Here is a 15,653-nt window from a genome sequence, read left to right as displayed (position 1 = left end):
CACTGAAAAGTGTTAAATGCAAACATCCCACCTACACATCACTGTAGGTGGGAGAACTCCTGAAGGAGTACATATACCTGCCTCTCTGGTTATGTTCTTCACTCATCTTTAGTCATGCCCTTTTCAGCAGTCTCCAGGGTATATTTGGTAGCAGTTATCTGCAAGGAAGAATTGTGCTACAGGCCTCCAGATAGGGCTTAGCAGAGCTCAGAACCACCTCCTAAATGTGACATTCTAGGTTTGTATGTTACGCAGAGGAAAACCTCTGTCTGGGTGCGTTTTTCTGCCTGTATCACTGCCCTGTAACCTGTTTCTGCTGGATGCATTCTGTGACCAATAACCACTCAGAAGCTTGAGAAACAGAGAAAGAGTGCAGGGGGTGTATGCTGTGTGGACATGGCTTGCTGCTGATACCTTGCAGTGGGTTTCATAGAATCATAAAAGTTGGAAAAGACCTCTGAGATCATCAGTTCAACCATTAACCCAGCACCACAGTGTTCACCACTAAGCCATAGCCCCAAGTGGCACATCCAAAGCATCTGCTTTCCTGAGCACATGTGAAAAGGGGTGGTTTGTGGTTTGCAAAGGAAGTAATTTGACTTGTACTAATGATTTGAGTACCAAATGTCAGCAACTTCTATCCCAAGGGATGCTGAACTTTCTGCAGCCCTGAGTGTAACTATCTTCTCTTTGATTCCAGGGGGATTATGTGTGGATGGACCTCAAAACTGGACGGGAATTCGATGTTCCCATTGGAGCGGTGGTTAAACTGTGTGACTCTGGACAGATCCAGGTTGTGGATGATGAAGGCAATGTACGTACAAGGGGTTATGATGACCCTTCTACAGCTCTATGGCCTGGCTAGGCCAGGGGTCACAGGGCATGATGATTGACTTTGTTATGGACTTATCACGTGTCCTGTCAAGCCACTTGTGCCATAGTTTTCTATTTGTAAAAACAAGATAGTGTTGTGTCCCTACTTTTATGGCTGTACTGGGAGTGCAACGTTGAGAGGCTTCTAGAGTACAGTGGTAACAGAAACCCCCAAAATACATTTAGATAGTGCTTTGAACAAACCTACCTCAACCTGCTGTTCTTGTGCTGTTATCCAGTCCTTCCTAACCTCCTACCAATACCACATGTACCCAAACACTGGTTTTCTTTCAATTTCTCACCTCTATTTTTCTGCAATGGTAGCTGTTTTAGAGCAAGGTCTATATCACAAGCAGAAGGTGTCCTTCATAATTTTAGTTTTTTTCTGACTGAGATAATTGTAACTGCTCTCATTGCCTTCAAGGATAATAGAAAGAGATTTGGTTTAGCAGGGTCCTTGTGTACAATTCGTAGTGGCTTTTGAAGCCCTTTAGAAGTGGTTAGTCTTAACAACACTCTGCCAATAAAAGTATGATTTTACCACCCCTGACCATCCCTCTTTCCTTTTCTAAATCATCTTCTCTCTTCTCAACAGTATTTTGTGGCAAAGTGATGTAAAAATGTAGTTGTGAAGGGAAAAACAAATCTGCTATTTGTTATAAACTCCCCTAATGTGCTGGATGACTGTACTGCCCTGGAGGAGGCTCCTGCCAGGATGGCTCATGTCTCATGTCTCTTGCTGCTCCAATAAAACTCCAATAAAAAGATGTTTTCCTTCTTCTGTTATGAATCTTTCAAATTAATGACTGCCTTGCCCCGGGAATAGAAGCTGTGGCATGTGTGCTGATGCTCTCCCATGTATGTTCTTCCATCTGGTCCTTCTGTTTGGGGTGGGCTGTTTCCCAGTGGTCTCTCATTTGACTTATCTCTCTCTGTCCATGCTCTCTTCTCAGGAGCATTGGATTTCCCCACAGAATGCCAGCCACATCAAACCCATGCACCCCACCTCCATCCATGGAGTGGAGGACATGATCCGCCTGGGGGACCTGAATGAAGCTGGAATTCTCAGGAACCTGCTGATCCGCTATCGGGAGCATCTCATCTATGTGAGTGTCCACCTTTTGTTCTGCACTCCACCCCCTGCTCTCCTTAGCACTGGGGAACCCATGTGGGAGAAACTCTGATTGAACTGGGTTTCTATATTCTCTTTGTTGCAAGTGGTGGAGGAATTCTGACTTTAGAGAGCACATTGCAGAGCTTGTGGATGCCCCAGTGAAAGACCACATGGGTTAGGTAATGGGCAAAGTCCCTGTTACCTGGCTGAACAGCCCTTGTAGAAGTTTTGGGGATGTGCATTAACTTTCTGCACATAGAATAGCCAGTTCAACTCAGGCCTTTTCCCCTGGAACCATTAACTCATTCAGCCTAAGTGGGTGAAGACAACTATTTCTGGAGGTGGAAGAGGTGGAAGAAGGTTGAGGAGGTGCATGCATGAAATAACTGGGAACAAGGGAGTAAGCAAACTCCCAAAACAACTCTAAAAAATCTTCCCAATCTGTGTTTATGACTTGTTGCTCTGGGTTGCCTGGGATGGGGACAGCTGATCTCTGGGGACAGCAGTGTCCTTCCTTAGGTCAGCTCAGTCATGTCATGCCCAGTGAACCCAGTGCAGCCTTGCCAACCCAACCAGACATTCATAAATTGAGGGTTTTACAGGAAGCCAGTCGGAACTGCATCTCTTTTCTGTGATAGCATCGCAAAGACCACCTCCCCAACAGGACAGGAATCAGCATTCAAGGCTCTGTGCTGGTTTTATCAGTGTGCTGTATGCTGTGTTGTCTTGTGCACATTTTTTGGACAGAAATTCGGAGTGTGTGTTGTGTTTGCTGCTAGCTAATGTACTCAAACAGCCTTTGCAAATATGGAAAATTTGGTATTGCTTTTAAATCCTACAGTTTTCAGCTATTCAGGTAAGTGCCTGCTGTTACTTTGAAGGCTTTTTCAAAGCCATCTGGGCATCTAATTTTTAAAAGGCTCTAGAGACTACTAGATTTTCAGGCCAGAGGGAAATGCAAGACAGTCAGACTTCCCAGGTAGCAGAAGCTAACACAGCACAGCCAGGATTTTATTTATTGAGTCTGCTTATTCTGCTTGATTCTCAGTGCCTTTTGATAGGATGGTTTTGGATTAAGCTGGGCAGTAATGGAGAAGACACCACAGTTACATAGACTATTGATATGATCAAGGGCTTCTTGTCCCAACTCTGGAAAACACCTCTCTCTCCTCAGAGATGGAGTCAAATCCTAGAGGAAGAGGACAAAGCTGCTGAAAAAGCACCCCTAAGTCCCCAAAGCTTGGAGGAGAACAGAGATCCCCAAATTCATCTCTCACTCAGGCACCTTATTTGTTGTTCATGACATCTAAGTCCCCTGTATTGTCAGTTTAGAAAAAAAGAAGCATGACCAGAAAATTATTCACACATTAGATTTACTAAGTTTCTCCCTGGGGCTGTTTTTAGGGAGACAGAGCCATTTATAATGATAAAATAGCAAGTTAGCAGCCCAAATTCATGCTTGAGGTAGTGTCTCTGTGTGCACTGAGCATCCATGGCAGTCACCAGAGATATCAATGGAGCAAACAGAGACAAGTTTGCCTTTCAGCTACGTGAACAGAAGTGCCTGTCAGATTAAGTGGTTGCTTTACAGGTGTCTGGAGCTTGGATATCATAGGAAAGTTTATGCTGGAAGGAAAGTTTAGGTTGGAGATCTACAGTCCAACTTCCTCCAGCTCAAAGCACATCCATCTTCAAGGTTAGGTGTAGTACTTTTGTGGATAACTGAATTCAAGCAACCTGAATGTCACCCAAGAAGTACAGATGGCCAATAATTTATAGCTGATTGGCTCATTCAGGAAACATGTATTTATCCATTGAGCATTGCACTTTTTTCTGCTGCTTGTGGGCACCCTGCAGTGGCACAAAGTGGATTCCTACCACTCTCCCTGAGGAAGTTTGGATCGTGTTGGCTATTTATTCAGTGGTGTCCATGTGTCTCTCCTGGTGTCCCCATGCCATCTGGCAAGCGCAAGTGACCAGAGATACTCAGATATAATCTCATGTGTGCTATATCATATTGCCTGTGAATACATTGAACTCCTTCATAAAAGCTCTGTCTCTGAGCTTCCTCACCAAGCTATTCACAGGCATGCAGGGAGATTATGAGCACAAATATGCCCCAGGCAAAGCGTTGTTTGGCAACATCATACTAATAAGGGCTGATGCAAAGGGCAGCTTCTAATCTGGAGGCAAGCGTGGGTGGTGATTTGGGCTGAAGTGACTCAGTAAGCATGTCGGTTTCTTTACAAGTTCTTCTGGTCTCATAGTGACAGTGTCCTGTGTCCTGCAGAGCTACTGCCTAAGGGATGGCCACATCCTACATTTGCATCACAGAGGTTCCAGGTTACTGTACAATGATTGCTCCACACCACTAATGGCTTTAGAATGCCAGCACAAGAACCTGGGCACAGCAGAGCAATTAGTGCAAATCTCAAAATCAGAATAACACTCTCAAAATTACAGAGTTCTGTATCTGATAGAAAGGCATGTAAACCACCTCTGCCTATGTGTGTATAGTTGGAGGCTCAGGAACCCAACTTTAGCTCTCACCTGTTAAGAGTGATGACTCTTGGAGGAGTAGATATGTGTTGAATGTGGTAAATATTGATGGCAGTTTTGCAAAATACCATATAGATGCCATGTGGGTAAGGAATACCCAGTCTCCTGAGGTGTTTTAATCTGTGGTATAGTTTTCTCTGTCTTAAATATGGTGAAGTTTCACTGCTTGAGAGGATTTCTGAGCCTGCTGAGTAAAGGGTGACTTTTCCAGTAGGACTCCAGTTCCTCATGTCCTTAGCTTTGTAGAGGATGTAGTTTTGCTCTAATGAAATATAATTTCCCTTTTTCTCCTCCCTCACTTTTTACTCATAAGACAAACTGCGGCGGAAGGGTAAGTATGACTCTTGGCACTGGCATTTGCAATCATTGTCATGCCTTCCACTGGATCACTTTTTTCTGTTCACCATTGTGGCCTTCTCATTTACTTTGCACCACCATTGCTGCTGCTTCACAAATGCACTGACAGCATCATCCACTTTGGTGCAGAGCTTGACCCTCATGGCGAAGTTGTGACACCTTCTCAGAGCTGGAAGGTCCCCAACATGTGAATGTGGTTAAAGCTGTAAGAGCTTCTCAGTAATGACCTTAACTTGCAGGAAAGAAACTTCTGCAGCAAAATAAGAAAAACTTCAATAAGGGCTTGTTGCCTTCAGTTTGGCTTGTATATACTGAGAACTATGCTGAATAGCAAGAGAGTCTGGTGGGGAGTTTGGACTCATGAGTAAGGTTCAATCTCTTTATCTGGAGATGAAACCAATGCCTGCTGCTGCTCTCTAAGGGCTGCCAAAATGCAACAATGTTTGGTAGAGCTTTAACCCCATAACAATCCAGATGAAGACAGCCATGGTGTTCTGGGTAGCGAGGGAAGCAGGCTCAGAAAGGATTTGTTTGGGGCTAATTAAAATGTAGGTCATGCAGGCAGTAATGAATTTGCTCTGGGATGTGGTTCCTCTGGTCAGTTATGGCAGAGTCCCTGCTATCAGTAAAGCTTTATTTTCCCAATAGAGAGGGTCTTTGCCATCCCCCAGCAATAGAAACAAGGGAGATAGTATTTCCTTGGAAGTGCCCTTTAGCCCCGCATCAGCAGAGTGGACAAAGTTTTGCATTCTGTTAGTTGTGAGAACTGGGCAAATTGCGAGTATTTATCAACTAGGAATGACCTACAAAAACAAGCAATAGTACCAGAGTTCATGCTGACAAAGTGTTTTGTGGATCACAAGGGAAAGGTCAGTGAGAGCATCCAGAAAACATTCCTGTCACTAATGGTTAACACCTTTAAAAGTCTCCCTGGCTGCATTCGGAGCAGGGCAGACCAGTGTGACTGAAATGCAGGGATTTCAGAGACCTCTGCAAGGAGTTAGTCTTTTTTGAAAAGAGGCTCAAGAAAGATGAGAAATGTCCCTAAAATTAACCTCGTAATTAATTATGAAGAAAAAAACAGTCTTCCAAGTATCTCAGCCAGGACTCAAAGGAATCTTCATTAGGGATCTTGGAATCATAATCCCACTCAGAAATTGAGCTCACACCTTTTCTGAGCGCTAAGGTTACCTGCTCTGTCCCCTTTGAAGGCTTCTCTGGGACTTCTCTGCTCCCTTTTTTCAGTGATGTCTTCTTCTAAAGTCCAGTCTGCATGATTTCACAGCCAGTTTCTACCCATTGGATTTGTGACAATATTGTTCTTGAGCTCCGAGTGCTCTTTTCCCTTACTGGCATGTAACCCCTACTACAGAGAAGAGTAACATGCCCTTTCTCAGTCACCACTGTACAGTCAAACCTCACCCGGGACTTAACAGGCAGTTGCTCTCTTGTTTTGGCCGTGAGACTAGAAGGTGAGGAGTCCCTAATGCTTTTCAGCATCCCTACTATGGGACACAATTGCCATCTACTGGCTGCCTTCAGGAAACCTGAGCTGGTGGCAAGCTGATTGCATAGATGGTGGCAAACAAATAATTCTTCCTCTTTCACACACATCCTTACCTGTGCCACTTTGCTGCCTTGTGCCAGAGTCTAACTGGCTTTAGGCCACGCAGATAAAAACCCATAAGGATTATTTTAGTGTTGAAATTACTTATTTTTTTTCCTGAAAAAATATATGCAGCACTGAGAGCACTTTCACAGCTGTTTCCACCAGGAAAGGAAGGTGGGATTAGTCTTGTAGCTTTAGTTGCCAAAAATTAACCTAGAGAAGATGACTTGGCTCCTCTGAAGTCACTGAGTGAAAGTAGCCTTCATCTCATGGCCCTTGGTTAGGCCAAGGTGGAGGCCTGTTGACTCACCTACTCTAGACATTAACTTTTTAGATAGATGAAATAGGGGAAGGAGATCCTTATTCTCTGCCTTGAGCTCGGGATGTGGCCAAACCTCCTAATCTTCTGAGCAAGATAACAGAAGTCACAAGCCCTTTGGTGAGAGGCTTGAAAGAAATGGCTTCTGGAAGGGCAAAAATTAAAGATTAAGGTACTACAAAGGGTTTTGCTGCCCAAGGCTCGGGACAGCTTTGCTCATTTGAGTGCCGCAGAGAGCATGGGATGAACCAAAGGCCATTTCCAAAATTTCAGAAATAGCTGAGAAGGGATATGTTAGGAATTTGTGAGCTCTATCTATGCGCACAGAACAGGGTTTAACCTGAAGCATGGAGAGGTTTGATTAGGCAGCGATAGTAGAGAAGAATGTATTGCAGAGGGAAGTCTAGTAGCTGTTGTGGATTGATAAAAGAAGGTTAGACAGACGTCTGTCAGAATGGTTTGGATCCAGCTGGTCCTGCTTTGAGATATGGGAATGGTCCTCAGGTTTCTTTCATCTCTAGTTTCTCATTATTTGTGCACTGCAGTAGATGTGCATGGATATGTGCTGGCTCTAGCAATATTTCTGTAAATATGAGCTTGACTTGAAACTCTGAATCTTAGCTGAGTAGCATCCAAACCATGAATTAAGGTTTGAGTCCGTGCTGTGCATGAGCAGGGCTGAGTATGAACTGATTCAGATAGTTTGGGACTTTTGCTCCAGTTTTGCTCCAGGCTCCACCCCGCAAGCAACTCTGACTTGAACATCATCTTTCATCCAGCTTTTAAAAAGCCTTTATTTTTCTGGCCACCATCCACGCTCCATCCAAGCTGCCAAAGTCTCTCAGCTACACCTCACTGTCCCCATAAACCTTCATGTGCTTCTCCTCCAGACATACACGGGTTCTATACTGGTGGCAGTAAACCCCTACCAGCTTCTACCCATCTACTCACCTGAGCAGATACGCCTGTACACCAACAAAAAGATCGGTGAGATGCCACCACACATCTTCGCAATTGCTGACAACTGCTATTTCAACATGCAGCGCAACAACAAGGACCAGTGTTGTATCATAAGGTGAGTTGGTGTTTCCAAATGGGCCATATCCTGAAAACAGATGCTGAGCAGATGCAGCATGGGTGATTTGGAACAGCTTATCAGATAGAATCAGAAACTGAATTAGATCTTCTGTCCACGTATTCCCAGTGCTGAGCTGGTCAGCAGTCATTCTGTTTGCAGTCATTCTGTTCCTAGTAAAGGTGCTTTATCAATCCTTTGATATTTACTGTTACAATCCAATAGATCTCATATTCGTCTTTAACCTCCCCTTTTAAATTTAAATTCAATACTCCTGCAGACTTCAAAGATGCAGAGATTTATACTTTTTGCACAAGGAAGGGCTGGGGACAAGGTTGATCACTGCACCTGTGGTCATTCACGCTGCTGCTGAGCTTGTGTCTCCATGCTTGGCTCCACTCTGGACTAATCAACCTTGGGCACCAACAAATGTGTAGTCACAGTTACAGGTACAGTTCTCTCCAGTATCTGCCCCAAATGATGGTATAAGCTGGATTTGATGTTCTCAGCCCTTCAACAATATACTATCAAATTCTGAACCCACAGGCAGTCTTTGTGCTTTTTGGCACCCCATCTCTCTAAGGCATGCCTACCCTAAGTTTCATTGCATAAAAAAACATAACTCTGGAACATCCCATGCGCAGTATTTCACGTACATAAGTCTGAAAAGGCCATTACATAAGGATTATTTTGCAGGTTTAAAAAAGCATCATGTGGGACCCAGAGGAGAGTCAATGCAATGTGCCAGTGGCCTGAGAAGTGAGGCAATTCACCCATGGGGCCAGGGCTGGATACACAACATCAGGAAGGTCTATTTCAGTCACTTATTTTGGCTGTTCCATATATCATACAGGTCAGAGACTCACACCAAAAGATTTCTGACCAGTTCCTCCTTCATGTATTATCACAAGATAACTGAAGTTATCTTTCAGCGAAGAGAAAGCTTTGAGGAATAACTCTTGCTTCCTGTCCCATAAGCTTCTTCTCTCCTACCTTCTCCTTGTTGGAACAAGCCTCAGGGACCTGTGGAAGCTCCTGCTTTTAAAAGGCTTTATTTCACAGTCTGCCTTATTTTGACATCTTATTTTGACGATGTCTCATGGGAACAGCTAGACCATGGATCACAGACAGGGTCATGGTCTGGTGATCATACCTGGAAAAGCACTGCCTGAAAGTTGCTTTATGACCTTCTTAGTGCTGATTGAATGATGTCATTACTGGGGAGACCCAAACCCAAGCAAGAGCTTGGGCCAAATGGAACACAAAGCAAATATGGATCTTGGCTGGAAGCTGTCCAGTACCATGTCGTAACCTTTGTCATACAACCAGTCCTTGGGGTGCTGGAAACACATCCTTAGTGGTCTCATCCTGCCTCTGCTAACAGAAGAGACACAGAGACAGCAGTCCCTTTGGAGACAGAGAGGGGGACATTGGCAGGGATGCAGCATGGCTTTCACTGACCTCCACTCCTGTTGTCTTTGCAGTGGTGAATCCGGAGCAGGGAAGACAGAAAGCACAAAACTGATTCTGCAGTTCCTGGCGGCAATCAGTGGTCAACACTCCTGGATTGAGCAGCAGGTCCTGGAGGCAAATCCCATATTGGAAGGTGAGGCCTCAGATAATAGAGGCATTCTTTTGCTGGAAAAAAAGAAAAGAAAACAAAACAAAACAGATTCAGGAAACACAAAATGTGACTAAATGTAAGTCACTTATGTCATACTTGGAGTTCAAAAAGTAATAAAACTAAAAATTTTAAAAGTCAAAATCAATACTGTATGCTTTTGATAAACAATATATTCAGTTTCTTTCCATCTGAATTTATTTTTCACAAGATTAATATTCTCTGATTTGGGCTGTCAAATTTTCCATTAATATTTTTGACAACTGTTGTTGAAAGCAAAGCATTTCAGCTGACCAGAATTGGTTTTTTCAATTGTTTTATTACTTAAAATTGAATTAAAGAGTGTTTTTCCCACTTAAAACAGTACTTTTTCCTTAAAAGAATTCAAAACAAAAACCTGAATTTTACCCAATTCTCTGTGTAGTCTAAATTTCAAAAATGCTGATCAATACTTTTCTGAGTATCTGATGTTCAATCAAAGCTTTTTTGAAAAATCTTATCACCTCTTCCATTGCTAGAATTACTGCATGCAGAGCACCAATATTGTGTCACTGCTGCATTCAACTAACTAATTACTTCCTTTATTTGGCCATAGTTGCAAAAATCCTATTCCTATTCTTTGATGGTTCCATAAAACATCAGTTTTATAGGACCAGAGCTGCACAACACCTTGTGCCAGCCATACACAGTAGCAAACCCCACCTTTTTTGTCCAAGATCAGTGAATGGCAGCATAAGGCAGAAAAAGAAATAGAGGCAGTTCAAGACAGAACCAGATAATGAGAATCAGCTTGTGGCCTTAATAGGATCATTGGCAAGCTGTTACTGTGATCAACCTCACTATTTTAATTGGATGTCTGTAAATTAAATAGGTGATCTGACCCTCTTGCCCCAGCATGATGCCAGATGGACCTTTTACGTTTATACAGAAAAATCATTTTCCTTAAAGAATTATATTGGCGTTGTTCTTTAAGGATAGGAGTTTGATCAACCTTGTGTAGTGGAAGGCATCCCTGCCCGTGGCACAGGGATCAGAACTAGATGATCTTGAAGGTCCCTTCCAACCCCAAACCTTTCTATGATTTTTACCTCCACTGCTTGGTAAATAACCCTCTAGGAATTAACAGAAATGTGAATATTCAAGCAGCTTTCCATGCATAATGTTAGCACAGCAGACAGGCAGATTGAGTTTCCCTCCTATATAATCTGTTGGAGCTTCCTTCGGTCATGGAATCAAGATGCAACAACACTCTCAAGGGCTGCCTGACCACTAGTGTGGGAAAGCGTTGTGGTGCATGACATGCACACAGGACATTTTCAAATATACACTTAGTCACTGCTAGGAATCAGGGAAGAGAAGCTCTGTATTTCAAATGCACCTCCATCACCTGCCAGAAATCCTGGAGCATAAACTCCAGGGTGTGCTGGCCAGGGCACTCATCCAAATCCAACAGAGGATGGACCCTTTCAGTGTACAGTCTGTTTACAGGGAGAGGTCCCCAGCTGGAGGTCAGCTTAGTCCTCTGTGTTTCCCTTTTGGATGAGCTATTTTCTTTCCCTCTCAGTCACCAAATCACTCACCAGCAGCTCTGTCATTTCCTGCACAGCATCACCTTGCACGCTGAAGCCAGTTTTGCTCAACTCTCTTGTATTTCATCATCTGCTGCCAAAATCCTCCTGCCTAGCCCTTCTTCCTGGATAAAGTCAGCCCATTCTGAAGCCTTCTCTGTGCCTCTCTCTGTATTTCTGAGGACAGTCATCTGAGATATTTCTTGTTTCCCCACACCAAGATGAAATTGATCCAGCTAAACTTAAGGGAAAGCTTTGGGACTGTTTTTTACCTTCTCAGACTCACTCTTTCGATCTTTTTTTTTCCCATTAGACCACATCCATGATCCTTCCTGCATCAGATCCTCTCTAACGCACCACAATTCTTCCTTGCAGCTTTTGGGAATGCAAAGACCATCCGTAATGACAATTCCAGCCGATTTGGGAAGTACATCGACATCCACTTCAACAAGAGAGGAGCCATTGAGGGGGCAAAGATTGAGCAGTACCTGCTGGAGAAGTCACGGGTCTGCAGACAGGTGAGGTGATACACCTCCGAGGTGCAGGAGCTGTCAGTCTGTCAGCCAACCTTTGTGGTGCTGTTCTCCTCATCAAGCTGACTCTTGCTCTTCCGCTGCAGGCCCAGGACGAGAGGAATTACCACGTGTTCTACTGCATGCTGAGGGGAATGTCATTGGAGCAGAAGAAGAAGCTGGGTCTTGGGAAAGCCACAGACTACAACTACCTTGCAATGGTGAGAGCACAGCAAAACAGAGGTTCGGTGGTGTGATGTGGTGAAAGGTTGTTAGCAAGGGAGAAAGAAGAGAGGTGCTTCTGAAACCAAGAGCTGCTTTGCTGGTTATGACCTTCCTGAGACTTAGCCACAGGGTTTGAGGGACTTCTTTGTCCTGCCGCCACAATCCTCGCAGTCTTAGTGCAAACCCTTAACCTCTGTGTCTAGACCCGGCTATTTCTGCATTTCCTGTGGAGCAGGACACAAGCTTGGATGGTTTTGGTGTATGGTGCCCAGGCCACTTGTTTGGAAATAACCAGGGTGTTAGATATGACCTGATGCTCTTACAGCAGTGATGGACAGGGAGGAGTGCCTGGCTGGATGGCACATTCTCGGCAGCATATGGGGCTGAGCTGTATGTGCTCCAAGTGTCCAACTGAGCCAGTGATCTCCAGCCCCATTCCCTATATACCAGTGTTGATGTCCAGAGAAGCTGATAGAAGCAGGTGTAATTAAGGCACATCAGCAGCAAGGCTGGAACACAGCTTTCTAGTTGGATTGGTGGGAGCCTCCAGCTCTTTATCCCCATCTAAGCGAGCTTTTTCTCCTCTGCTGATTGCTGAGGGTAACTGGGGACAACAGGGTAAGTGTAGGTCATGAAACTGAGCACTGAATCATAGAGAAGACCAAAGGGCTGAGTCAGATGCACAAGTTCAACATCACGCCTTAAACAAAATATCTGCTGTTTTATGGGGGAGACCTGAATAGCTTAGACTTACGCCCTGATGTTCTCTTGCTTTGGCTCATGCACTGCGTGCCCTCTTTGCCTCCCCAGGGTAACTGCACAACATGTGATGGCAGAGATGATAGCAAGGAGTACGCCAACATTCGCTCCGCTATGAAAGTCCTCATGTTCACGGACACAGAGAACTGGGAGATCTCCAAGCTGCTGGCTGCAATCCTGCACATGGGCAACCTGCAGTATGAAGGTAAAAGGACAAAATACAGGGACATGATCCAGCGCACCGCTGCTGGTTATATTCTGCATGCTGAGAGGGAGCCAAGCTTAGAGATGGAGGGCTGTATCCAGAACACCTACCATGGTGCCATGCCAGTGACTCAGGTGCTTATTGTGGTGTGTAAGGAAAAGAAAGGAGGAATAGTTCCACCTGCCCACAGCAGGGCTGCCAGGCTGCAGTATGCTCAGTGACATCCACCTTTTTTGAATGTATTGAGATTGAATATGGCCACAGGTCATTCACTAGACTCAGGTTTTACAAGGAGAGACTAATGAAGTGTTTGACATGTTCCTGTGTGATTGGATATGCCTTTGTAAAGGTACCAAACAGCTCTGCTGTCAGAAATGACACAGTGATTTAAAAAACCTCTTTGAAAGACAGAAACCTAAAGCATTAAGATGCTAGAAACATTTCTACCCAATCAGTCATTTAGGGTGTCTGGCAGAGCAGAGTACAGGTCCTGCCAGCAGCAGGACTACAGCAGCTGTGTGAACTTTCCTCTCCCTTCTGAAGGCCAGATTTTGCCTGGACATCCCACAGAGGCAGTGGAGAAAGACCCTTTCCCTCACCCCATCCGCCTTCTGCAGAGACATGTCCCTTGCTGATGGCTTTCCCTGTGCCTTTCTTTCACCAGCTCGGACCTATGACAACCTGGATGCCTGCGAGGTTGTTCAGTCAGCATCGCTAATCACTGCGGCATCCTTGCTGGAGGTCAGTGGCTCTGCAGTGCTGCTATCCCCTTTCTGACTTGATCCCATGTTTCTAGTATTGTGGCAAAGCTTCGTCTGAGCCAGCCTCTCCTTGCACCACGAGGCTGAAGAGGCCTGGGTAAGCCATACTGTGCCTTGCACTGGCAGCAGTGAAGATGGATGTCTCCATCTGAGCTGAGCATCCAGAGGAGGCCACAAAGAGGCTCAGAGGGCTGGAGCACCTCTTCTGTGGAGACAGGATGAGAAATTGGAGCTATTCAGTCTGGATGAGAGAAGGTTCCAGGGAGACCTTAGATCCCCTTCCAGTACCTAAAGGGGCTACATGAGAGCTGGAGAGGGACTTTTGACAAGGGCAAGGAGTGACAGGACAAGGGAGAATGGCTTTAAGCTGAAGAAGGGCAGGTTTAAATTAGATATTAAGAAGAAATTCTTGACTGTGAGGGTGATGAGGCACTGGAAGAGATTGCCCAGAGAATTTGTGGGTGCCCAGTCCCTGGAAATGTTCTGGGTCACACTGGGTGGGGCTTTGATCAACCTGGTCTAGCAGAATGTGTTCCTGCTCATGGCAGGGTGTTTGGAACTAGATGATCTTTAAAGGTCCTTACAACCCAAACTATCCTATGATTCCATTATTCTATGATCTGATCTCCCCTTCATGACAATGGAAAGAAAAAGACCCTCTGGTGGCACATCATTCTTAAAAGGACATCCAAAATACCTCAGTCCATAAAATAGTGTTTCCCTCACTGATGTAAAGAAAGCTCATAACAGTAGCTGAGACAGAGATATCATTTATGCTCTGTGTATCTGAAGTGAGGTGAGATGACCCTCAGTCAAACCACCCATGCAGTGGTTGGAGCCTTCTTCAGCAACCTCCCCAAGAGGTAACAGGGCTGCCTCAGGGACATCATCTCATCTCCATATGCACTGCTGGTCTCAGAGTATGATCCACAGCTCTCTGCAGGCTGTTTTCATGTACCTTCCAGAGTGGACATTTCCCTGACTTCATCTGAGCAGTATGAGAAGGCGTCAAGGGGATGCAAAGCTGCATCCATACTGATAGCATACAGCTTTCCAGGCCTTGCTTTCTCATCTTCTCTTCCCACACCTCATTAATATCTCATAGAAAATCATGAGAACACTTTCCATATTAAAATACAGTATAAAAATGTTAATTATTCTCTCTGAAAATGTCCGTGTCATCCTTTGAGATACTTCCCCTGTACAGCTAAGAGCAGTCATACCTCCAGCTGTGGGGGACTGCACTGTTCCTCTCTGGCCATGCATAATCAGGACAGTAGTCCAGGCCATTGTAAGGATGCCTTGTGTCATAAAGTCAGCAGCTCTGTCTGATGTTTTCACTGTCAGGTTGAACCTCAGGATGTGATGAACTGCCTTACCAGCCGGACTATAATCACCAGGGGTGAGACCGTCTCCACCCCTCTCAGCATGGAACAAGCACTGGATGTGAGGGACGCTTTTGTAAAGGTAAGTCTTAGGGAATTCCCTTATGCCTCTGTTGATAAGTTGAAGAAATCTGCCACTTTTGAGACTGGAACACCCACTGCATAGGAAAAGTGTCTCACTTGGTGCTGGTGTGAGCTCAGATCAGCAGATGACCTTGAAACCATGTTCTAATTGGGATGCACAAAGAGTTGAAATGGTAGGAGACTAGGTAGCCTGGTCTTCAACAAATTTGCAATCTGGACTTGAGATTGTCTATACTCAAAGGTGACCTGGCAAAAGGAGCCAGCATTCTGAAATGACTTCACCTCAGCTTCAGGAAAAGTTCATAGCTGGACCCCCGGGGTCCAGCTTCTATAAATCAGAGCAGCTCCCACACCTGAATTTCAGGATTTGGGCTTGTCAGCAGCAGCAAAAAAAGCTGAATGTCACAGGAACAGGGATAGAGCAGTTCAGCAGCCATCAGAGCACTTAGAACATCACCTGAGGCTTTGGGGTGATGAACTTTGATGGGGTGGGTGTGCATCATTGCTGTGCTGCTTACAGCCTCATGTAAAACTGCAAGACAAGCACTGGTGGCATGCTTTGACCAGCTTGGGTACCCACTCTATCTGTGGGGAATTGGTAGATCAAGCTAGCTGGTTTGATAGCTA

At 44.9% G+C, this 15,653-nt stretch overlaps 1 protein-coding gene across 2 annotated transcripts in view; it reads left to right on the top strand.

The window, feature by feature from the left end:
• Positions 1-15,653, top strand: part of MYO7A (myosin VIIA) — a 101,821-nt gene that overhangs the window by 39,879 nt on the left and 46,289 nt on the right. For both annotated transcript variants that reach the window (XM_051779887.1, XM_051779888.1), the window contains exons 3-11: positions 701-814; positions 1,827-1,979; positions 7,722-7,906; positions 9,391-9,512; positions 11,471-11,613; positions 11,715-11,828; positions 12,643-12,796; positions 13,461-13,537; positions 14,905-15,024. In XM_051779887.1, the coding sequence (XP_051635847.1) occupies positions 701-814; positions 1,827-1,979; positions 7,722-7,906; positions 9,391-9,512; positions 11,471-11,613; positions 11,715-11,828; positions 12,643-12,796; positions 13,461-13,537; positions 14,905-15,024 (1,182 nt within the window). The remainder of the gene's footprint in view (positions 1-700; positions 815-1,826; positions 1,980-7,721; positions 7,907-9,390; positions 9,513-11,470; positions 11,614-11,714; positions 11,829-12,642; positions 12,797-13,460; positions 13,538-14,904; positions 15,025-15,653) is intronic.

This window comes from Manacus candei, unplaced genomic scaffold (assembly GCF_025592945.1).
Source record: "Manacus candei isolate 608988 ecotype Guabito, Panama unplaced genomic scaffold, ASM2559294v1 h1tg000014l, whole genome shotgun sequence".
Taxonomy (NCBI): domain Eukaryota; kingdom Metazoa; phylum Chordata; class Aves; order Passeriformes; family Pipridae; genus Manacus; species Manacus candei.
Note: the sequence above shows the minus strand (reverse complement) of the source record. Positions and strands in the feature narration are given on the sequence as shown.